This window comes from Ananas comosus, linkage group 6 (genome assembly GCF_001540865.1).
Source record: "Ananas comosus cultivar F153 linkage group 6, ASM154086v1, whole genome shotgun sequence".
Classification (NCBI taxonomy): Eukaryota; Viridiplantae; Streptophyta; class Magnoliopsida; order Poales; family Bromeliaceae; genus Ananas; species Ananas comosus.
In genome coordinates, this window is record NC_033626.1 from 11,534,592 (window position 1) to 11,558,720 (window position 24,129).

At 37.9% G+C, this 24,129-nt stretch overlaps 4 protein-coding genes across 4 annotated transcripts; 1 reads left to right on the plus strand and 3 right to left on the minus strand.

Annotated features, from left to right (window-relative positions):
• Positions 3,772-4,899, minus strand: LOC109711763 (protein EXORDIUM-like). The gene has a single exon (XM_020234975.1). The coding sequence runs from the start codon at positions 4,776-4,778 to the stop codon at positions 3,843-3,845; it is 936 nt and encodes a 311-aa protein (XP_020090564.1). The 5' UTR covers positions 4,779-4,899; the 3' UTR covers positions 3,772-3,842.
• LOC109711762 (protein EXORDIUM-like) lies at positions 8,498-9,653 on the minus strand. Its single transcript, XM_020234974.1, has one exon. It carries the CDS (start codon positions 9,618-9,620, stop codon positions 8,676-8,678), a length of 945 nt encoding a protein of 314 aa, XP_020090563.1. The 5' UTR covers positions 9,621-9,653; the 3' UTR covers positions 8,498-8,675.
• Positions 13,657-14,789, minus strand: LOC109711764 (protein EXORDIUM-like). The gene has a single exon (XM_020234976.1). The coding sequence runs from the start codon at positions 14,719-14,721 to the stop codon at positions 13,795-13,797; it is 927 nt and encodes a 308-aa protein (XP_020090565.1). The 5' UTR covers positions 14,722-14,789; the 3' UTR covers positions 13,657-13,794.
• LOC109711290 (protein EXORDIUM-like) lies at positions 20,289-21,550 on the plus strand. The gene has a single exon (XM_020234251.1). The coding sequence runs from the start codon at positions 20,456-20,458 to the stop codon at positions 21,404-21,406; it is 951 nt and encodes a 316-aa protein (XP_020089840.1). The 5' UTR covers positions 20,289-20,455; the 3' UTR covers positions 21,407-21,550.

The following is a 24,129-nucleotide window of genomic DNA, read 5'->3' on the forward strand; positions in this document are numbered from 1 at the left end:
ATATCTACTCTTTTGCGTGGAAGGTCCGGAAGACTTGATAGCGCCCTCGGAGGAGGCGAAAGATCTGTGGATAAGACTCCTCAGTTTACTAGACGCCCAGAGAAGATTAGAAGCCTTAACTCTATTGACAGCTATTTGGCGGGTCGTTTGGACTGAGAGGAAAGATATTCTTTTCCAAGCGAAGCTCCCCAACCCTACCCGAGCTCTTGATTGCGTCAGGCTCTTGATGTCAACCTGGAACACGTGTCTCTGACTGCCTCGTCTCCTTTTTTGGCCTTTCGGCCGTTTCCTACTTTTTTGTTTTGTTCTTTACTAACTTGTTCCGTTGTTGTCTTTTTTTTTTTTCCACATTTTGTCTCTTTTTCTTTTCGGAGGCCCTAGCTGCTTCTATTTGTAAGCCTAGTTCATTTTTCTAATAAATGAAGCAGATAGATTGCTATCTATTTTTCAAAAAAAAAAAATTGTAAGTTCAAAATTTAGTTACTTTATACTTTTTGATAAATTTATTTTAAAAAAATTACATATAGTATATTATTTTTCTTCAAAAAAATAAAAGACAAAAGAGTCCTTGTCGATTGTCTTTCCGTTGAAGTAAGGGATTTCTAAGTGTAGGCATCATCCTTAATTTCTCAGGTCACTCAAATGTAGTATATCAAGCACACGTCGACGTCAATTTAAATCAACCACAGATATCTTCAGTTAGTTAACTGCGTACCAAAATGCCTCGAGTTAACAAGTAAGAATGTTGGGGATATCCGTAAACATATCTTTCCCTATATATTAAGCCGTGTTGCAAGCAACACTATATATATATATATAGAGAGAGAGAGAGAGAGAGAGAGAGAGCAGGGCTGCAGTGCTCTTCTGAGCCGTTTTCGATGATGGAATTTTCGAATCGACGATCGGCTCCGTTAGATTTGATCTAGCATATTTGAATTTTCTAAAAAATATATTTTGCGATTTTTTGATATTATTTATCTAGTGATCGAAATGATTCAAAATCAACAATTTTTAATGGTTAATATCTGTCGTTTTCAAGCTTAACGGTGTAGAAATATTCAAATCAGATGAAATTTTGATAGAAAATTCTTTATATTATCTACAATAAGATCAATATTTCTGATCGAAAATTTTAGTACTATATCACCACTTTTTATAGAATTTTTATTTTCAGCCGTTAAAAATTATTGATTTTGAATCCTTTCGATTGCTAGAAAAATGATATCGAAAAATCGCAAAAATTATTTTCTAAAAACTTCAAATATGCTAGATCAAGTCTAACGGAGCTGATCGTCGATTCGAAAGTCCTATCATCAAAAATGACTTAGGAGCACGGAGGGCTTTGTGCTCCTGAGAGCACAGCAGTCCTACTCTCTCTCTCTCTCTCTTTCTCTCTCTCTCTCGTCTCTTCATCCGTATACCCCACCTTCTCCCGTTCAGTCCGGTGTCTCTCTCTCATCCTCACTGTCCCTCTCCATCTCTCTTCATTCTTCGTCCACCATTCTCTCCTGCTCTCCTCTCTTTCTCTCCTCTCAGTGAACTGCACGCGACTCCGTCTCTAATATTATATACTATATTAATATATATAATTAGAGTCGGCTAATATACTATCAAATAGCTACCAAGTCCTTTATACTATTGAGTTTTCTACCGTTAGATCTACCCTTTGATCATTTCCAGCCATTAGATTATACTATTAAACCAACCACCCACTCAACCCTAAGGAACCACTATCAATTTAACCGGGGACCACTATCATCTTAACCGCACATCTATTCATCCAACGGCCGAAAACTCAATAGTACCAAGGGCTTGGTACTATTGATAGTATAGTAGCATAATTCTATATAGAGTCAGGCTAATATACTATCAATAGTACCAAGCCCTTGATACTATTGAGTTTTCTACCGTTAGATCTACCCTTTGACTATAAAATATATATATTAAGTCTAATATATAAATAATTTATCAAAGCAATTTTCTCGAGACATGTAGTAAGAGTTAAGTTCAAATTTGTATCAAGCATATATTGACTATAAAATATACTAATGATAAGTCTTTCAAAATATTACAATTTGGTGCATTGTGCATGTGTTCATACATACACTGTATAAAAGAAAAAAAATTCATTAATTACTTTCTAAGCATAATAATCTAATATATTAATTAGAGGACACACCACCTACATCAGTCACATCCTTTTGCACGACTCAAAGCATCTAAAAATGCTTACGTAGACAACTCTATAATAAGAGCACAAAAAAAATTAATACGATAAGTGAATTAATAAGAACCATAAGCTACCGTTTGGTTCGGGATTAAGAAAAAACTAGTTATTCCAGGAATAGGGTTAAGTTTAGGGTTAAGATGAGATTAGAGTATTTTTGTGTGGTTGGAGGTTGGAGTTAGTCCAGGATAGTAAAAAATAGTATTTGGTTGGAGTAGATGAGATAAAAAGGATAGTGGGTTATTATGAATAGAAAATAGTGTTTGGTTGGGGTTTGGTGGGGTTAGACGGGATTAGCTAATCTGGAATAATACATTTGAGATGGGGTTAGCTAACCCCATCCATTTTTAGAAGTATTTGGGAATAAAATGGGGGTTAAGCCAACTAAACGGAGCGCATGAAAAACTTTTTTTTTTTAAACCAGGCTATAAGAAAATATTTGCGTCACATAATTAGTGATGATGGGGAAGCATTTGGCCCCGTAGATGGTGCGATTGAGACAAATGAGCGTCCAAAAAATCCTACTACGCATGGGTCGCATTGAAATCAAAATCCTATTACGCATGGGTTACGTTGAGCCTTTTGGGCCCCGCGAATGATTGGTGATCATTATTGACTCGTAAACTATATATAATAGATATTATCCAATAAATTACTATATATTTTGAGCAATGCTTCAATATTTGTCTTTTTGCTGAATTTGTATTATTGTTCAAATGGTGCTATCCAGTTCAATTTGGAGTGGAATATTACATCCAAACTTATAATGGCATATATTATGCAAGACTTCTGCGTTTTTTGAACTCGGGTTCGTGTGATCAATGATTAGAAAACGAAAATTAAAAGAGAGAGAAAAAAATAACAGTAAAATAAGAAAAAATATCAGATGAAGAAGAAAAAGAATGGCTTTAAGTTTAAAATGCGAGCTTTGTTTAGTTATCTGAAAAATCCGATCAACCTGAGTTACACACGAGTTTAAATTACACCATCGATCTCTCTACCTATCAAGTTGTTTATTTTTTGTCTGAGAGCTTTAAATTCTTAAAATACACACACTCAACGCTCTTATTTCTACTCCAGTAAGACCTAAATCTCGAATTAAAATTTTGGTACTAATCATCTAGCATTTTGCGACTTACGCCAACAACGATTGGTTAGATCTAACAATTAAGATGATTAAGTTCTTCACGACTTTAGTGACCTTTCATTCAATTATATATCTTATTCTAATTAATGAATACTTTGATTTGAATTAGAGTTGGTCTTTGACAATTATAACTTTTAAAATTAAAATCATGGCAAGCCTATTTTCTTCGGCTCAGTACAGCATGGCCCGCATGTCATGCAAAAAGACAAGGATCCAGCTTTAATTTTTGTGTAGAGAGACAAGAAGAAGAAAAATTATCTAGTAATCAGAGAGACAGAAAGTCCTTGTTATAATAACAACTTTATTTCTTGCACTCTAGACTTTTTTATATTTACACACAGCTTTACAATAAAAATTAACTAGTTATACTATTGGTAATTATATATATGTACTATACTATTGGTAATTATATATATATATATATATATATATATATACACACGTCCGTACATTGGCAGATTAAACCGTCTACACCAAAGTGGAGCACGTAGACGTTGACGGGTCAAAGAGCGCCGGAACCAGATACTTCCTCCCGTGGACTCCATTAGCGTTGTAGCTCGCGCCAGTGGTGGGGTCCACTAGTAAATTCCCAGCGTAACCCGGATACGCTCCCTTGGCGTACACACCCGCGCACGCCGTCGCGGCCTCCAACGGCGCCTCCTTGGGCCCCTGGAAGAACCCGTCCCCAAACGGATTCGTGACGGCCCCGGCCATCATGCTCGCGAGGTTGATCACCATGCCGTCGACGCCGACGTCGCCGTTAGGCGCCGTTAACGGCGGGGTCTGCGGGCCGTAGATGGGCTGGTGGAAGGGCCACGCGCACTGGCCGGGGCACTGGGTCGCCGAGTTCCCAACCCAGACGTACGCCGACCCGGTTCTCCGGTCCGAGCCGTGGACCCCGCACCGGCTCATGCAGAACCCCTCGACCGCCACGTCCTGGGCCGTGAAAACCAGCCCAACTCCTCCCTTCTTGGGCTGGGCCTTCGCGGCGAGCTCCGAAATTTGGCCCATCGTAAGGTACTTCCCCGAAGAGCACCCCTCATCCGAGACTTGGTTTGTTAGCACGACATGGGCCGTGTTTGGGCCTCCGCTTTTCCCGGCCTTGGACAAGTAAAGCTGTTCTATGGAGCTCCACCACTGGGACACAGAAGGGTTCGGCGACTGTGTAGTGGAGGTGAGGGAGAGGAGAAAATCGGAGATAATGGATTTTTGGGTGGGAGTAAATTGGCCGTACCATAAGATGGAGACAGGGATATCTCCTCGGAGCACTTGGCCGTTGTGGTACGTGAGGAGATTGGGTTGTGGTTGCACTAAAGCACTCAGTTTCCTACCAGAGTACCCCGTTGAGAAGTGAACTAGGCTCACTAAAACTACAACTAGAAGAAGCAGCTGAGACTTAGCCATTTTTGGGAAAGGGATTTGAGGAGGAGCAGTGAGTGTTGTTTTGTTTTTGGCGGTGGGATGAAGGGGAATGATGGGTTTACATATATATATATATATATATAGAGAGAGAGAGAGAGAGAGAGAGAGAGAGAGAGAGAGAGAGAGAGAGAGATATTGATAGGAAGGGAAGAGAGAGTGGGAGTTGATTGGGAGGGTTTCGCTCTCATCTTCCTACCATTATTTTAGGAGGGAGTACTGGGACACCTGGAAGGCAGCTGGATGTACCTATCCGTGGTCTAAAAAATATATAAATTTTTTAAAAAATAATACTTATAAAAATAAAAAATGACAAACGAATATTATAAAAAATTAACTGAACCAATATCTGAGCAAAGATTCTTATTGTAAATCAACAGCATTAGCTAATGTCTCTTCTTTTCTATCTTTAAGCTAATTTAATTCTTATTTTTTTCACTTTTATTTTATTACTATACAATTTAGGGTAATCGATGGCATTATTTATTTTAAAATAAAAAACTAAAAAATAAATTTATAATCTCATCACTAACGTGAGAGTCCGCAGTCAATTCATATATAAACTATCCTAATGAAATAATTTACAATCAAGTAACTATCGAAAATTTATATAGTGAGCTCTTAAATAAAGTTGCTTTCGAGTTAATGTTAAAGGGCTAAATCAAGTCAAAATATTTGAACTAAAATGCAGAGATATTCTCCATGTTCATGCCAATTTTTTCGTCGTTAAATCCACTCTTTTAGCCATTTTCACCTTTTAGATCATGTTATTCATCAACCAATTATTACATTTCAGAAAAGTACTATCATTCTAATGGCATCTATTCTTTTATTCAAGACTCGAAAATCTAATAGCACCTATGAGTAGTTGGTGCCATTAATAGTATTGTAGTCTAGTTCCACTTTATATATATATTTTCAATAGCAAATATTAATTTTAATTGGAGAAGAATAGATTTAATTTTTCAACTCCCTGTAGTGTCTGTAGCTCACTATTGTAGCTCAACTTGTACGACGTACCCAATTATTTACGGATCCGTATTAATTTGTCCAGTGGAATCCACTGCATCTAATAAGCCCAAAGTTTGGAGAATGATTAATATTTTATTTTTATGAAAAGCAATACCTGTTCCTTCAGTAATAGCGCATAAATTTTACATTTCACTCACCAATAATATATATTTTTATTATTTTAAATTTTAAATTTTGAAAAATTTATCCTAAGTTAGGCACAAAATTTATATTTATTTTTAGGTGTATGGTTAACTGTGCTCTTATCTTTCAGCTAAATGATTGAGATGCCTGTCCATCAATGTCATCATTGTCAATTCAATAAAATTGGAATCTGGCTCCAAAAGTAGCCTAATTGTGTCATGTCCAACGAACCAGTCCGTTTCATTCTTATGCAAAAAGTTGAAATGAGTGTGTCTCTCAGATTATAATTTACAATGTTTAGGAGTAAGTTACCAAATCTTTATAAACTAGGCCTTTATTAAAGTAAAATGTGATTTATACGATAAGATTTCTGAGTACAGTTGTCTGAACAAAAATTTTACTGAAATAATAATTATACTTTCAATTTTGAAAAAAAAATAAACGACACACCAAACTATTTTTCATAAATTGTATTATTTTTTTTTATTAATTTTATCTTAATCAGGACGAATTTCGAGCAGCGTTATGTCGGCAATTAGGAGGGACCGGGAAAATTAATAATGCCGCGTCATTAATACGGCCATATCTTAACCTATTTTTGGTGTTTCTTTTTGCTTATTAAAATCATAAATTATTTCTTGTGCAATTAAGGACACCATATGATTTCAAATTGGGAGAAAGGTCGCGTCTGACGGCAGAGAGAGAGAGAGAGAGAGAGAGAGAGAGAGAGAGAGAGAAAAGATTGGGAGAGGTCGTGTCAGGGGAAGGTAGGTTTTCCGGCCAGAGCTGACTATGACTACAGTTGTCACGTGCGGGCATACAGCTGTCGAAGATTCTCAACACGAGCACATTTATTTGTTAGAGATGAGGACTCCAAAATCCTATTCAATGCTCCATCTCCTTTGTTTACTTGCATATTTAGAATTTCTTTTTTTCTTTTGTCCTAACTAGGGGAAGCAGTTCAACTTATTGTTTATAAGTCAGCTCATATTTTACTCAAAATAAATTCGAGATCGAATTATTCGAGATCGAATTGTTCATAAACAAGTCGAACACGAGTTCGTTTCGATAACCATTCGATTACATATATTTTATTTTTATAGAACTTACATAATTTATACAAAATGAATAATTATATATATAATATATATTTTTATTATTTAATTTTTATCTCAATATAAATATAAAATCTAACTCAATTATAAAAAGATCTATTTATGTGCAAGGTTTTAACCATTAGATCAAAATCTAATGGGTAAAATCACGTAAATTTATTTTCTATATATATTCCTTATAATTTGTAACTAATTGTTTATTAGTCTGCTCCTGTTCGGCTCGTTAATAAACCAATCAAACACGAGCTGAATTTTTCGACTCGATACTTTAATGAGCCAACTTAAAATCGGCCCGTTTATGAAATGAGCCGAACACCGGTCGATCTGAGTTTGCTCGTGTTCGGCTTGTTACACCCCCTAATCGTTACTTATTCTAGATTAAAAATTATTTTTGATTATACTAAAATTTAGATAAATTTTATTTTCTCACTGGTGACCGTACAGTATTCAATTTTAATTATTTTTTATTTTGCCTTGTAAAATGTCGTCAGCAACTAGACAGAACATAATTATGATATATTTGAAAATAGTAGATTTGTGGCTGAATTTGATTTATTATTTTGACACATTAAACAACAGCAGTGAGCAATTATTGCCAGAAGATAAGTTCACCCTTCACTTTCTGCGACTCAATCACTCAAATATGCTCTTACTATTCTATACTAATTTTTTTTTTGTATGGGCCAATTAGGCCAAAATCATGAGGGCCAACTTTTAGCCTAATGGGCTCTTCTTTCGAAGCCCAAACGAGTAGCGTTGCGTACTCACAGTGATATTAATGATGTGGTATTTTCAGCCAAATATATTTGGTCTTTGAGATACATCCATTTCATTATAATTTTTAGAAAAAAAAAATTAATAAATTTTTTAATAAATCGAGGAATTTGAATGGTAGAGATATAGTGATGTGGTGTGACTATCACATTCGACGTTCAAGATTTTATTCGAGATTATTCTTATATAGGATAAGGCAGGAGCGCTTCAATCCAATCACATTGTCACGACATTTTCGATGGGATTTAATAAGCTCAGCCTGATTTGTAATGGAATCATTTGATTCCTCTCTATTTGATTATTCCAATTTCTTACATGCCTTAACCCCTTTCGAGTGACTAAATTCTTGGTGTCTGCTTTAGTCTCTCATCTCATCTTATCTTATACCAATTAGCGATGAATGTTTAACTAGCTCTATATTGCACACCTTGAGTGGACAATTAAAATATCAATATCTCGGCCTAGCAGTTTGAAATTCAAACTGTGAGCTTGATTACCTTCCAAACAAAAAGAAGAAGTTTTAAATACTTGATCCAAATGTTTTTTTTTTCGGGGGAGATTAATAATTTAAAGATGATGGTCTTTCGAAATGTTTTCTCTTTTTTACATCGTGAGCAGAAAAAATAAATAAAATTATTGAAGTTCAAAGAAAGCACCATGTAAACGAATCACAAATTTCACGCGCTTTATTTTACTTTTCCAAGGGGGGTAACAGATAACGAATCAACGAATTACATGGATAATAACTCACAAGTATCTACATTTACCATATATATATATATATATATATATAATTATAATTATATATGTAACATAGTTAATATCTTTTTATCCAATCCTAAACCATGGTGGAGCACGTAGACGTTGACGGGTCAAACAGCGCCGGAACCAGATACTTCCTCCCGTGGACTCCATTAGCGTTGTAGCTCGCGCCAGTGGTGGGGTCCACTAGTAAATTCCCAGCGTAACCCGGATACGCCCCCTTGCCGTACACACCCGCGCACGCCGTCGCGGCCTCCAACGGCGCCTCCTTGGGCCCCTGGAAGAACCCGTCCCCGAACGGATTCGTGACGGCCCCGGCCAACATGCTCGCGAGGTTGATCACCATGCCGTCGACGCCGACGTCGCCGTTAGGCGCCGTTAGCGGCGGGGTCTGTGGGCCGTAGGTGGGCTGGTGGAAGGGCCACGCGCACTGGCCCGGGCACTGGGTCGCCGAGTTCCCGACCCAGACGTACGCCGACCCGGTTCTCGGGTCCGAGCCGTGGAGCCCACACCGGCTCATGCAGAACCCCTCGACCGCCACGTCCTGGGCCGTGAAAACCAGCCCAACTCCTCCCTTCTTGGGCTGGGCCCTCGCGGCGAGCTCCGAAATTTGGCCCATCGTAAGGGTCCTCCCCAAAGAGCACCCCTCATCGGAGACTTGGTTTGCTAACACGACATGGGCCGTGTTTGGGCCTCCACTTTTCCCGGCCTTGGACAAGTAAAGCTGTTCTATGGAGCTCCACCACTGGGACACAGAAGGGTTGGGCGAGGACTGTGTGGTGGAGGTGAGGGAGAGGAGAAAATCGGAGATGATGGATTTTTGGGTTGGAGTAAATTGGCCGTACCATAAGATGGAGACAGGGATATCTCCTCGGAGCACTTGGCCGTTGTGGTACGTGAGGAGATTGGGCTGTGGTTCTACTAAAGCACTCAGTTTTCTACTAAACCCCATTGAGAAATGTGCTAAGCTCAAAATGGCTAAAAGTAGAAGAGTGATCTTAGACATACAAAACGAAGCCATTGAAGAGAGAGAGAGAGAGAGAGAGAGAGAGAGGGGGGAATGAGTGGGAGCTTAACCTTACAGTTGAATGGTTTACGCTTATGGTTGAAGCAAAATTAAGCAACGCATCTATTTATAGGAGAGGAGATATATAACAAATAATGGGTGAGTTCATTAATTATTACGATGGTTCGCCTCAGCTTCCATGTAATAATATAATATTATTATTATTATTTTATTATTATTCATTATAGAGAGGGAGGGACACTTGTTTTTGGTCGGCAACCGTGGAGTCTACAGAGTCTGCTTGCTACGTACGTGCATGTATGCGCTGTTTTTAAAGCAGGGTGTGGAAGTCAAAGAGCGTTAAGGGATAGGGAGGCCGCGTACATGCATGCATAACGCCGCAGATTTATGGAATTTAGGAAGCAGGATTGCATGTGATGGAGGGAGGTTCTTTGTAGCCACATATAAAGATTAATTAGTTTATTGCATTAATAAATAGGTGGGTGATTAAATTTTAAACAGGACACTTCTTGCTAAGCTAGTTGACCCATAGTTAACAATTATTGGCATGCTCCAGCTAATATATCGGAGATGAAAAGGACTTGGTTTTTATCAATTAATGTCTCAGCTGAGTAAAAAATTTTAAAGCTAAACTCCATTTTTCGTTCTCGAACTTTCAGCAAACTGTAATTTATTATAATTTTTTTGTTCAAAATTTTTAATTATTACGATTAAACCTTACGGTCCAATTTAGTTGCATGAATACTGATATTTTAGTAATGTAATAGTGATGTAATACTTTACCATCATCGATTACAATATTATCATATTAATAATACTTTATTATTTAACAAATTAAATTAGACTATAAAATTTAACTATAATAGTTTAAAATTTTTAAATAAAAATTATAATAAATTAAATTTTGGTGACTAAATTAAATATCCCACTTTCCCTTTTGCTTAGCTGTATTCGCAAGGGGAGAATATCTTGTAGTTGTAGCCAAAGCTGGCTACAGTTGGCACGTGCGAGGAGCGTAGCAGTCGAAATATTCTCTCACGAGTAAATTGTGAGCAGTTCTTGGCCAATATGAAATTTGCATTTAAGTTGTTTTAGACAAATAAAATTATTTTTATATATTATTAATGTATTGATCGATACATTTATTTTTGTATTATTTTTGAATATAGCATAGAACAAAGTTATTTGGGCCTCCTAAAACATAAATTTTATAATAATTTTATAATATTATTTGTTTAGTGATCAAGTAAGTTTATATTTATTTTATTTTAGCCATTAAGAAGTGATCAATTTTGAAACAACCTAGACTAGTAAGCAAATACTGTCCAAAGAGTTATTAATTTTGATTTATAGAAAGCTAAAATAGTCAAAACTATATTTAACAATGTCTATAACCAATGCGAAAGTAATTGAACAATCTTATTTATTTCTTAGAAATATTCTAACTTTATTTAAAGGCATTGCTATTCATTAATTGCATGATTATAACCACGGAACCCATGCACTTGGATTTGCTGGTGTGTTCTGTTAGAAACTTTATAAGAATTCGGATTGTACCTTCTGCCATGATTTCGAAGCGGCGATCCTTATTCGTGGTTCGTCCTCGTTCGTGATCTGCAAGAAGACGGGACGTTTCGAGTCTAATTCCCTTATCCCCGGAGATGGAGCCGTCACAGACAATTGGNATCATGAATAAACAAACGAGTAGAACAGAAATTATATATAACAAATACTAAAAGTTATACATAACTTTAATATATAGACTTCCTCTAAAATAAGTCACATTGCAAAGAAAATTATTAACCAAAACAATAATACATATATATCTCTATAATCTTTTCATTAAAAATAAATAAATAAATAAATTTTATTGTGTCAATGTTTGATCACCACCCAAGCAGCTCCTAATGGGGCTGATCCGTACGGCCTCAATGATTTTTTTTTTTTTTTTTTTTGGTTTGACTGCCACCTAGGCAGCCCCATTACGGGCTGCCTAGTACGACCCTAATGGGTCATACGGCTAGGTTTTTTTTTTTTTTAATCGCTTCTTGATCGCTCAATGCGATCGGGCCGGTAACGCTGTTCTTCTGAACGCCGATCTCAATTGAGATCGGCCGACATTACCGTTTACACAAACCATCGACGAATTTATTTATTTATTTTTTTTTAATGAAAAGAAAACCAAACGAAATCCGGAAAGAAACGAAAATCCGGCAAAAGGTTTTGGCTCTGATACCACATGTTAGAAACTTTATAAGAATTCGGATCGTACCTTCTACCATGATTTCGATTTCTGTACCCGATTTGTAAGCGGCGATCCTTGTTCGTGGTTCGTCCTCGTTCGTGATCTGCAAGAAGACGGGACGTTTCGAGTCTAATTCCCTTATCCCCGGAGATGGAGCCGTCACAGACAATTGGATTAGGGTTAGACTGGGACTCCCATATGTTATATATTTATATATAACTTAATGTAAAGATGTTAAATCACGTCCGTCCATCAAGGACGTGTCCAGATACATTATAACCGTAAGATCTAAAATATCTTTATAAATCGACTTAAATAGATTGACCGTATCTTTATGGATCGCCTTGAATATATCACGTGGGTCACATCCAACATGTTCTTCTAGAACTATTTAGTTTAATGACCAACAGTTTTTAATTAGATTGTTTCGACTACGTACAATAAATGATGACTCAAAAAGGAAATGATGATACTAATGTGAGATATAAGTTACACTATGTTTTATTGGTTTAGATTTTTTTTTAAAAAAATTAAATCTTTTTAAACTTCTATAGTTATGATTCAGATTATCATTATCTCTACGGTGTCCTGATTTGTCCATGAATAATGTTAAGATAATAAAAAAAAAATGAATACTATTACCCGGTGGGGACCACTCAACCTTAGGGATACTACTCAACCCTGGAGAGACTGCAATCATCTTAACCGTATAATTTTTGATCTAATAATTAAAAAGTTGAAAGTGTCAGATTCTCTATACTTCCGATAGCATAATAGTTTTACACGTATAATATTATATAATTTAAATTGAACGAATTTTATTAAATATACCATAATTTTCTATTTAGGCGTGTTTAAGTGGGGCAGAACTTTATAGCACAATCAAGACCTTTATATACAAAATTCTACTTACCACTTCCTAAACAGGATGACGTACCATATTGTGAGGCCAATTAGTCAATTATTGTGTCTCTTGAGAAAAGAGGGACTTTAGAGAACAGTTCATCCAGCAAATTAAGTTTAGAACATGTTTGGTACATTTAGAACATGTTAGATTATTATATTTGAATGAAAAATAGAATGGCGAATCATCCAATTATGCTGGAATGATTAATTGAATATTTAGAATTTTGAAAAAAAATTTTGATTAAGAAAAATGAGAGTAATAAAAAGAGAGGAGGGAAGCGTTTGTAAGAGAGTTTTGAATATTTAGCCTAGAAAGAATTAAATTCAAAATTTAAAATCTAATTAGATTTTTTCTATTTTAAAGTAAAATAACAATTCAAATTCGACTTCTGTAAAACAAATAAGAATTATCAAAATTAGTAAATTTTATCCAAATTTTAGACTTTTAAATAGTTGCGCTAAGCAAGTCCTTATATAAAAGCTTTAGCTTCAAGTGAATTAAAATGTAAACTATGGATGAGATTTTGAACCACAGAGCAGTTGAGTAGATAGACAACTTTATTACTTTCTCTTTTTTGTGCACTCTTTACCTAATCCGGATTTATTTATGGAATTAACTGGTCTCAAGAAGTTTAGTTTGTACTTTGTAGCAACCAAACATAAAGAAACTAAAAATTAATTTATCTCAAACAAATTCTCAAACACCTTGCATATATGCTCAATATGCAGGTGCCCAAGAGAGTCATTTTCAAAAAAAGTTTCCTATAATCCAAAAGTGATAGTTTCATTTTAAATTTGTTCCAATTTTCAAATTTAGTTCTCAAAATTTTGCTAGTCTCCACTCTCCACTTAAAAGTAATTGCAAAACACTACGCAACGTAATGTAACCGGAATTTAATTTCATCCAACGAATGAAAGAATTACACAAACTACTCTTTTACAATATACTCGCTATAAAATACTATAATAATAGATATAATCCAACAAAAATATTTCCTCCCCGTATCCCCCCAAATCCTACGCCAAGGTGGAGCACGTAGACGTTGACGGGTCAAACAGCGCGGGGACGAGATACTTCCTCCCGTGGGCCCCATTCGCGTTGTAGCTGGCCCCCGTGGTGGGGTCCACCAAGAGGTCCCCAGCGTAACCCGGGTACGCGCCCTTCCCGTACACCCCCGTACACGCCGTCGCGGCCTCTAACGGAGCCTCTGCGGGTCCCTGGTAGTACCCGTTACGGAACGGGTTCGTCACCGTCCCAGCCAACATGCTCGCGAGGTTGATCACCATGCCGTCGATGCCGACGTCGCCGTTAGGCGCCGTCAACGGGCCGTAGACGGGCTGGTGGAAGGGCCACGCGCACTGGCCCGGGCACTGGACCGCCGAGTTCCCGACCCAGATGTACGCGAACCGGCCCGCTCTGGACCGGGGCGACGAGCCGTGGGACCCGCACCGGCTCATGCAGAAGCCCTCGACCGCCACGTCATCGGCGGTGAGGACCACGTTGATGGCGCGCCGCGGAGCTCCGCGGCGCACGAGCTCGACGAGCTGCGGCTCGGCGAGCGAGCGCCCGAGCGAGCACGACTCGTCCAGGACCTGCGCCCCGAGGGTGAGCGCGGGGAACCTGGCCTTCGACTGGGCGTAGTACTTGGCCGTGGTTTTCCACCACGCGGCGACCGAGGGCTCCGGCTGAGGAGGGGCCGCTGAGGAGAGGGAGGAGACGAAGTCGGTGAGCGTAGCGCGCTGGGAGGCGGTGAACTTACCGTACCAGATGAGGTTGATGGAGATGGGGCCCGAGAGGAGCGCGCCCTTGTGGTAGGTTAGGGCTAGGGGTTGCTCCTCCACCAGCGCGGTGAGCGTCCTCGCCCCATCGGAGAAGCGGAAGAGATCGAGAGAGGAGGAGGAGAACACGAAGAAGCAAAAGAGAAGGAGAGGGTACGAAGCCATGTAGCGAGAGTAGAGGAAAGGGGACTCCGTTATGAGTGAGTGGTGGGAATGAAGAGTATTTACCAGCGGTAGAGTTATATATATAGATAGAGTGGGAGAGTAGGGCTGTGTTTTTTTTTTTTTTTTTTTTTGAGTTATTTTGAATTGAGAAGAAGCACGAGGACGAGTGACGAAGAAGAAAAGACAAAGGTACTGGGCCCCACAAAGAGGAGCTTTTGGTGGGCCCACAAAGAGGTCACGGCGCCCGGGCCAATGAACGGTCACATCACAGCTGGCTTTGCTTGTTGCTCGTCCAGCTACAGTGAATTCCGGACCCTTCCTTTACGAAAATACCCCTGCTTTTATACAAGTGTAAGGAAGTGAAATGCAAAATTTTATTTATTTGTATATATAAGAGCATATTGTACAAATTGTATTATTTTGATTAGGATATAAATTTTGTGGTCTTATCTAAAAATTCTAAAGATATAATATTTTTATATTTATTTCGATTCTCATACAACACAGTACATAAGGATGGGGAATTGGGCTAGGGGTATTTTGGGTACGAGGAGAAAAGGTGGTCCGCTTCTCGAGGGGCCAATTAAATGAGGGGAGAGAAAATCCGAACGTTGGAAAAATTCTAGAATGCAACGGGTATATTAGTGACGTGGCGTAACAAACCAATCAAATTAATCCTTTTAAGAATATATGTCCCGTCATGATTGTAAAAAAGTATTTTTATTGTACTTTTGTTTGAAAAGAAGGAATGTGATTGGCTTGTTATTGATGACGTGGTACAAGTGTGACAGTGTAGAATTCCTCCGAACGTTGGGGGGAGAGGGGCAGAATGGGAAGACAGGCTGGAAATTTTGAAATCTGACGTGGAAAGTGTTGGCGGGGAGTGGGGAAATGACAGCTGTGATGGGGACCACCTCGGGTCGTGTTAGGTTTACGGAGGCGCGCGCGTAGGCGCCAGCTCGTTAATGCAATTTATTGCCCGCACGCTGTGCGCCACGTCATCCGTGCACCAGAGAGGCAACTACGTCGCTGGTCTCCTAAACTTTACCAAAATTTTTTTTTTTATAGAAAAAACTTCAAAAAACTCCCAGTAGTTTCGTAGATTCTCACTTTGCCCCTCTGTGATTTAAAATATATCAAATTGCCTTCCTGTGGTTTCATTTTTATTTTTTCGGTAGCTTTTTCGTTAATATTTCATTAAATTATATATAAAAAGCTTCAGATACCCATCTAGATTTATCAAATATTCACTTTAGTACGCTTTAATTTTAACTTTATCACTGATTTAAAAAAAAATAATGAAATTGATAAGAAAAAGAAAAAAAGGAAACCATAGGGGATAAATTGATACATTTTAAACCACAGGGGGGCAAAGTGCGAATCTACGAAATCATAGGAGGGTTTTTGAAGTTTTTCCTTTTTTTATATCTAGATTCCTTATTTTTTATTTTAAATTTTAATTACTATTTTTGTTACCAAAATATTATTAATTCTAATGACGTTATAATTATTTTAGCACTAAGTAATATACACAAAGTTAATATCACATCGATGTCAAATCTTAACTAAGTTTGGTATTTATCAGAATTATGTATTTAGTTTGATTAAAAATATTAATAGCATTTTTATAGCATAAGATTTTATTTAAATAAATAATACAAAATAGAAATCTAAATGTAATGTTTTATTTTTTCTATTTCAACAATTCGATAAAGAATGAAAAGGTGAACCAAAAACATTATAAAAAAAAAAAAAGAAAAAACTTCAAATACTCCCCATGTGGTTTCATTTTTTCTCACTTTAGTATTATATGGTTTAAAGTGTATCAAGTTAGTATTTTATGGTTTTACACTTTTTCACTTTAGTACCCTGTGATTTTAAGTGTATCAATTTAGTACCCCTAGTTTCACACTTTCTCGCTTTAGTATTCTGTGGTTTCACACTTTCTCACTTTAGTACACTTGGTTTAGAAACCACAGGGTACTAACTTAATACAAAAATAAAATCGTAGGGTTGTAACTTGATACATTTTAAATCATAGAGTACTAAAGTGAGAAAGTGTGAAACCACAGGATACTAACTTGATGCACTTTAAATTATAGAGTACTAAAATGAAAAAGTACAAAATTATAGGGGATTTTTTTGAAGTTTTTCAAAAAAAAAAAAAAAGCCAAACTCAGTGGATTGCTTTCCTGGTGCACCAGGTGCAAGAAATAACTTTTCCAGCAGGGGTAGCTACACCTGGGATCCCATTCGTACGACCTCCACCTCACATTCAACTCGTGAGGCATAATCGGGGCATCGCTTTTGGTAGCTTTTCTCTTTATTATGGTACTACCATGACTCAGAAAACGAAAAAAAGAGAAAATTGTAAGAATTGAAAGGAAAAAACTACACTCTATATTTGAATTTTTTAAAGAAAAAACTTCAAAAAACCCCCCTGTGGTTTCGTGCATTCTCACTTTGCTACCCTGTGGTTTAAAACGTATCAATTTACCCCCATGTGGTTTCATTTTTATCTTTTCGGAAGCTTTTTCGTTAATATTTCGTTAAATTATATACAAAAAACTTCAGATAACCATCTATATTTATCGAATAGTCACTTTAGTATCCTTTAATTTTAACTTTGTCACTGATTTAAAAAATAATAATAATAAAATTGATAACAAAAAGATAAAAACGAAACCACATGGGGGCAAATTGATACGTTTTAAACCACAGGGTAGCAAAGTGAGAATGCACGAAACCACAGGGGGGGTTTGTGAAGTTTTCCCTTTTTTAAATTATCATATTTTTTTCTACAATTTAATTTGAGAGACTGAATATTTCATATTTTGTTGACGCAATAATAATATAATATCTTAATAATTAAAACATTATTTATTATAACACTGCCACATTACTATCAAATTAGAAATATATCATTGTTTAACTAATTATTAAATTGATCTGTCAGAGTTAATTATAATAATTTTAAAAAATTGAGTCAAAAATTAAATTAAATTTTGAAGATCAAAATTTCATGCTCCCCATATTTTGAGGACCGAGAGTATTATTTAGCCTAATTAAAAGTTAGAACACTTTGACTGATGGATTATAAGGTTGGATATTTAGTTCACTCAATGACAATTTGGGGGACTATTTACATAACCACAAGTTTGACTAGTTTCATAACTTTTTCACATCTGTTACTCTTTTGTGGAGAATGATGCAATGACGAATATTTTTGGGTACCTAAGTTGAAATTTGTGGATCTGATCACGAAACCCTCTCTATATTAATCGCAGATTATATTTTTTAAAAAATGTTAAGGCTAGATTTTGCATTTTCTAAAAGAAGGTGTAGAGAATCAAACTCTGATCTCTTAATTGAAGATTCAGAATACCCCGAACTTAATCATCATCTAAGTAGCTTACTAGAATTAATACAGTGGTTATGTGGGGTATGAGTTCACTTCAGTGAAAATCTCCCTATGCGATAAGGATAGAGTGGGAGCAAATTTTGTTTATAAAATGTCCGAAAAAAAAAGAAAAATCATCGCAATCAAAGGGCATCCAAATTTAAACCTACCTAAACTGAATCTCACATCTAGCTTAATTTTAACACTAAAATAAACAACTGTCTAGAGCTAAGATGCGCGATTTTCTTAATTATACTCTCTCACTGCACTCTATGTCTAGTAGTGTTGGAAAATAAATGAAAGGGTTCAATTATTAATTAGGGTCTTAAAATAATCTTGTTGTTAATTAAGCACTAGCGAAGCAGGGATTAGCTCGAAAAAAATGTTTTCACTGGAGTGGGAGCAAATTGAAGTTGAATTAACACCACTTGAAATTTTTTAATAAGCACTAATTGATCATGATAATGGGTGTCAAAACAATGTTGAAAACATTGTTAGATTCTTGATGTTGGCTGGTTCTTGAATAAAGATATTAATCAGACAAAAGGATGGCATTAGGTACTTCAATAATTGTACTATTACTGTAGCTCATTATTGTTCTTAATTATTTAGCATAAAAAAGAAAGCACATTTTTTTGATGCAACCAATGCATTTCCTCTCAAGAATGCTCGGTAAAATTGTTTGTGCACTCTTCCCTTGTTTCATAAATTTACTGTTGTTTGATAACAAATTAGTTTCGCAGATCATGATATTAATTTAGCGTTGCAGAACTCAAAGATTAAGAGCAAAATTAACTTTAATACTATGCTATCTAAAAACATCAGTCCGGTAAAAAATATTTTAGAAACATGTTTAACATGTTTATTTCAGATTCACTTAATGCCAACAAATGCAAAGAAATTCACGAGTTACAATTGAACAAAGTTTAAAGATTTTAGAAATCTATCAAAACAAATTGAAACTACTTGTTGTAATTATTTGGTCCACGATATGATTTCTTGAGTTATTGACATTTTTAAAAAATTGGACCAATAATAGTTGAAGAAAGTAAAATTTCAAGTATCTGATCAAATTATTTCAAGAGGCGGAATGTAATACCTGTGTGACAACATATCCTGCCGTCTCAAACAAATAGTTTAAGAAATTCTTCTCACATAATTTTTGTCCTAAATCCTTGGGCCAGGGGAGCAAGAACACGTCCAGCAGGGACGGCTACGATATTTGAGAACAAATCTAAATCTTTAGCGTTATTTGCAGAAAAGGATCTGCAACCCTTCTCAAAACTGCGCCACCCCACGTTCTTATTCTATCTATCCTTTTTTTAGTAGTCTCTGATACCAACCCAGGAGTGTTCTTTTGCTAATCCTACTTAGCAAGCTTATTGTTGTGTGGGTGCGAGAAAATTAGCATCTTAATTAACTTAGTCCAACCACAACCCAATCTCCTCACATACCAATAATGGAGAAGTGCGAAGAGGAGATAAACCTGTGTCCACTGTTGTTTTTGTCACTCTGATGTATATATAGATCATAATAGGTTGTTTTTTTTAATTCATTATTAAAGCCATCTCTTTTTGAAAAAAAATAAATTAATAAGAAGAGCGATATTTTGTATCAATAAATAAAAATGTCGATGTAAAACCAACCTCGATTCCATCTCTAAGGTAATTCTCACGCCAATCTTAAAGTAAGAAAGAAAAAAGATATTACTAATATAAATTAGTTTCACTCACTTATCTAGAAGGTTAAATAGGTTAAATTACTGCTCTCTCTCTCTCTCTCTCTCTCTCTCTCTCTGGGNTTTTTTTTTTTTTTTTTTTTTTTTTTTCTTTTTGAGCTAATAACTAATCAAATGTAACTAAAATTACAGCGACAATTCAATGTACTGTAAGAATTAAAGACCCCTGAATTTGAATCTTTTGGGCCATCACTCAATTATAGATCTCAAAAGTGTTACATATATTACAGCTACACTATTTTCCAGCTCATGAGAACCTTCCTCTGTCACGTGCAATCGAGAATGATACTACTCCATTAATGGTCGGCGCTAATGCACCCTTTGACTTGAAAATATATTTATTGAGGCTTACGCAGGAACCAAGCAAGCAACATACATGATCCAGCTGCCTCTTCTTAGTGTCCCTTATCAACAATATAATAATAAAAAACAAAGGAAACTTGTAGGAAGCTCCCAGTACTGCAATTAAGCCGCTTACCTGCTCACTGTTGCCCTATAAATATAGGCCCTTCATTTTACTCCAACACATCAATATCCTCACAGCAAGCTCTCTCTCTCTCTCTCTCACTCACTTGCTCCTCCTCTTTTGCTCTCAAATGGGTTCTTTTACTGCAGCAACATCAAACCTTTTGCTATTAGCAGTAGTGATTTTTAGCCTAGTTCACTTATCAACGGGGTCTAGTAGGAAACTGAGTGCTTTAGTAGAACCACAGCCCAATCTCCTCACGTACCACAACGGCCAAGTGCTCCGAGGAGATATCCCTGTCTCCATCTTATGGTACGGTCAATTTACTCCCACCCAAAAATCCATCATCTCCGATTTTCTCCTCTCCCTCACCTCCACCACTCAGTCCTCGCCGAACCCTTCTGTGTCCCAGTGGTGGAGCTCCATAGAACAGCTTTACTTGTCGAAGGCCGGGAAAAGTGGAGGCCCAACAACGGCCCATGTCGTGTTAGCAAGCCAAGTCTCGGATGAGGGGTGCTCTTTGGGGAAGTCCCTTACGATGGGCCAAATTTCGGAGCTCGCCGCGAAGGCCCAGCCCAAGAAGGGAGGAGTTGGGCTGGTTTTCACGGCCCAGGACGTGGCGGTCGAGGGGTTCTGCATGAGCCGGTGTGGGCTCCACGGCTCGGACCCGAGAACCGGGTCGGCGTACGTCTGGGTCGGGAACTCGGCGACCCAGTGCCCGGGCCAGTGCGCGTGGCCCTTCCACCAGCCCACCTACGGCCCACAGACCCCGCCGCTAACGGCGCCTAACGGCGACGTCGGCGTCGACGGCATGGTGATCAACCTCGCGAGCATGTTGGCCGGGGCCGTTACGAATCCGTTCGGGGACGGGTTCTTCCAGGGGCCCAAGGAGGCGCCGTTAGAGGCCGCGACGGCGTGCGCGGGTGTTTATGGGAAAGGGGCGTATCCGGGGTACGCTGGGGACCTGCAGGTGGAACCCACCACGGGTGCGAGCTACAACGGCAATGGGGCCCACGGGAGGAAGTACCTGCTCCCCGCGCTGTTTGACCCGTCCACGTCCACTTGCTCCACGCTGGTGTGACAACCGTGCATGTGTGGGATTTATACATGTCGTATGGATGTGTATCTATCTATGTGTTAGAACCGTTCGATTCTTTGATTCTTTTATATTGTTGTTGTACTATTAATAATATATAAATGGAGCTAAAATTTTTTTTTGATAGAAGCTACAACTTGATATTTATATATATATATATATGGGACTACATATATCAGTGGTGTTTAAACACTTTGGCCCTCTCGTTGTGGCCTCCTCTCGCACAAAGGCCTGGGCTTGCACAATATATAGGCCTAAAACTAAACTCGCAACAAGCTTGTTCGGTCATGAACCTGGCCCAGTTGAGAATTTTACAAAGCTAGTGAAGTCATAGCCACGTGCGAAAAGATTTGAGTTCCTACAATCACAGATTCGATACAAAAGATATCTTTCGACAACTAACTATATCTAGCACAATCAGTTAAGAGTTAATTGGATAGTTAATATCTAAGATTCCAAATTCTAAAATTAATTGTTTTACAATTTTAGCCAAATTTGTTTCTAAAAAATCAACGAAATAAATAGCAAACTATTTTTTTTCTAAAAAATAAGACTGCTCATGATCCCTATGTACTTGGTTCGATAATGAGGATACTTTGAAAGAGTTAATGTTTAATATGTTTGAGTTGAACAAATTGAAGTTCTCATGAATCAAGCCCTTCTGGTTAAATGGCGGTGGAAATTCCACATAGCTCCCCAGTTACAATGGAATCAGCTAGTCAGAGACCTGTACTACCGACGGCATACTCCTTTGAGGGAAGGTAAAACTTTCAGACCCTACTCTAGCTGGTGGACGGGGGTGCTGAGCCTTAACTATATCTTTTCTTGGGGAATGGCCTACAACCTAGGCAACAGGCGGGCTATTGATTTTTGGCACGATCGGTGGTGTGGGGACAATTTGATGTTTCTTTTGTTTCCGACGGCCTACCTTATGTCTGGGGGGAAAAATTTGAAAGTCGGCGACTGTTTTACGAGGGGAAGGTGGAACTGGTCTTTGATTGAGGGTGGCGCTGCGAGTCAGAGCCGAGGGACGAGGGCCAGTTTCGGGGAGTTAGAGGAACGAATCTCTCAGCTCTCAGTTCGACCCACACCGGACAGGTTACTTTGGCGATGGAGTGCAGATGAACTATTCACGGTAAAATAAACCTATATGGCGTTGACGGATGGGGGTACGAGGGACGCTCGAGCTTCTCGTGTTTGGAGACTCAAAATCCCTTTAAAGGTAAAAGTGTTATGTTGGCTGGTCCTTAAGAAGAGAACTCCTACGAGGGACAAGCTCTTCAAGAGAGGGTTGATTCAAGACCCAACCTGTGTACTTTGCGGGTCGGAAGATGAAACTGTGGATCACATGTTTTCCCAGTGCGTTTTTACCATGTTTTTATTAGTAATGGGGGTAGTGGGCGTGCAAACACAAGACCTGGGGGATGAGGTGAACCTAGTCTGGGACAGATGGTTTGTCAGGAAGAGCCTACACACGAAGAGAAACAGTCTCACTGAGTTAGTTTGCTGCTGGTGGATCGCTTGGAAAGCCAGAAATGATTTCATCTTTAGGAAAATCCAGCCGAATCCAGAAATGGCGATCCGCTACCTAAATCAGTTGGTGAAGGAGTGGGATTCACTGCTCTCAGCTGCCGTTACGTGATCTCTACCTGTACTTCTTTTTCTTTTTTTTTAGGGGCCCGAGTTGTCCCACTCTTATAGCCTAGTTCATCTTCCCATTGAATGAAGCGGGTAGCATGCTACCTTTGTCTAAAAAAAAAAACAAATTGAAGTTCTACGATCAACCGTGTAACTCGTGACTTCTACATTTCTAACGAAGATAGATTCTGCATTGTATGATTTGCTCTGGCGTTTATATTCACTCCACACAACACTTCTAATAAAACTCAGATTACAAACAATACGGATCCTTCTTCTGCGCAATATCTAGGAGACTAACAAATGAAAAATAAACAAAAATCACACACCGTCCGTTTATCATCTACTACCCTTTTAAAGCTGTCAATTCCCTCTACCCTCCAAAGTATGCTTATAATAATAATAATTTACTTGGATTCACCGCCACGATCAAAATAAATAAAAAATGCCAATGTACATGCATCTGCTTCATATTGGAATCGTACCGGTGTAAGTGAAGATCTTGCAAAATGTAGCTGCTCCCCTGTGCCCCTCTCTGCGAGACCACATTGGAGACATATGTATGGTGCACACCATAATATGCACACATGGCGCTCAGATTCCGAGGCTTTAGTACACTACCAAACATGAACTAAATCTAACACCAGCACGGCCACAATTGTTTTAGCTTATTATTTTTATCTGATGTTGATGTGGTAATCGTAAGCGCTAACCAACTATTCCAAACACACCTGTTGATAAGAAAGGTTCACCAATCGCATTTAAGGGCTCAGTCACAACGCTCGTGAATTTCAACCTGACTCAATATTTCTGAATGTTGGGTCTATTATTAGATCTCTTACTGTTAGACCTCTTGTGGTTCGCATCTTCATTCAACTTATTAGACTTATCCAACTCAAGTTATTAGTTTTTTGAGTCTATTGTCACAGGACAAGATATTAATTCTATTTTAGTCCAATAATAAATAGCCAACAATAACGTGCATATTGTGAATGCATTTGAGATGTTTTATACATCTTGTTTGACATTCCACATAAATTGATCAATTAAGTAGCTATTAGAATATTAAA

Coding starts and splice junctions, on each gene's coding strand:
- LOC109711763 (XM_020234975.1), bottom strand. CDS start 4,778: ATGGCTAAGTCTCAGCTGCTTCTTCTAGTTGTAGTTTTAGTGAGCCTA.
- LOC109711762 (XM_020234974.1), bottom strand. CDS start 9,620: ATGGCTTCGTTTTGTATGTCTAAGATCACTCTTCTACTTTTAGCCATT.
- LOC109711764 (XM_020234976.1), bottom strand. CDS start 14,721: ATGGCTTCGTACCCTCTCCTTCTCTTTTGCTTCTTCGTGTTCTCCTCC.
- LOC109711290 (XM_020234251.1), top strand. CDS start 20,456: ATGGGTTCTTTTACTGCAGCAACATCAAACCTTTTGCTATTAGCAGTA.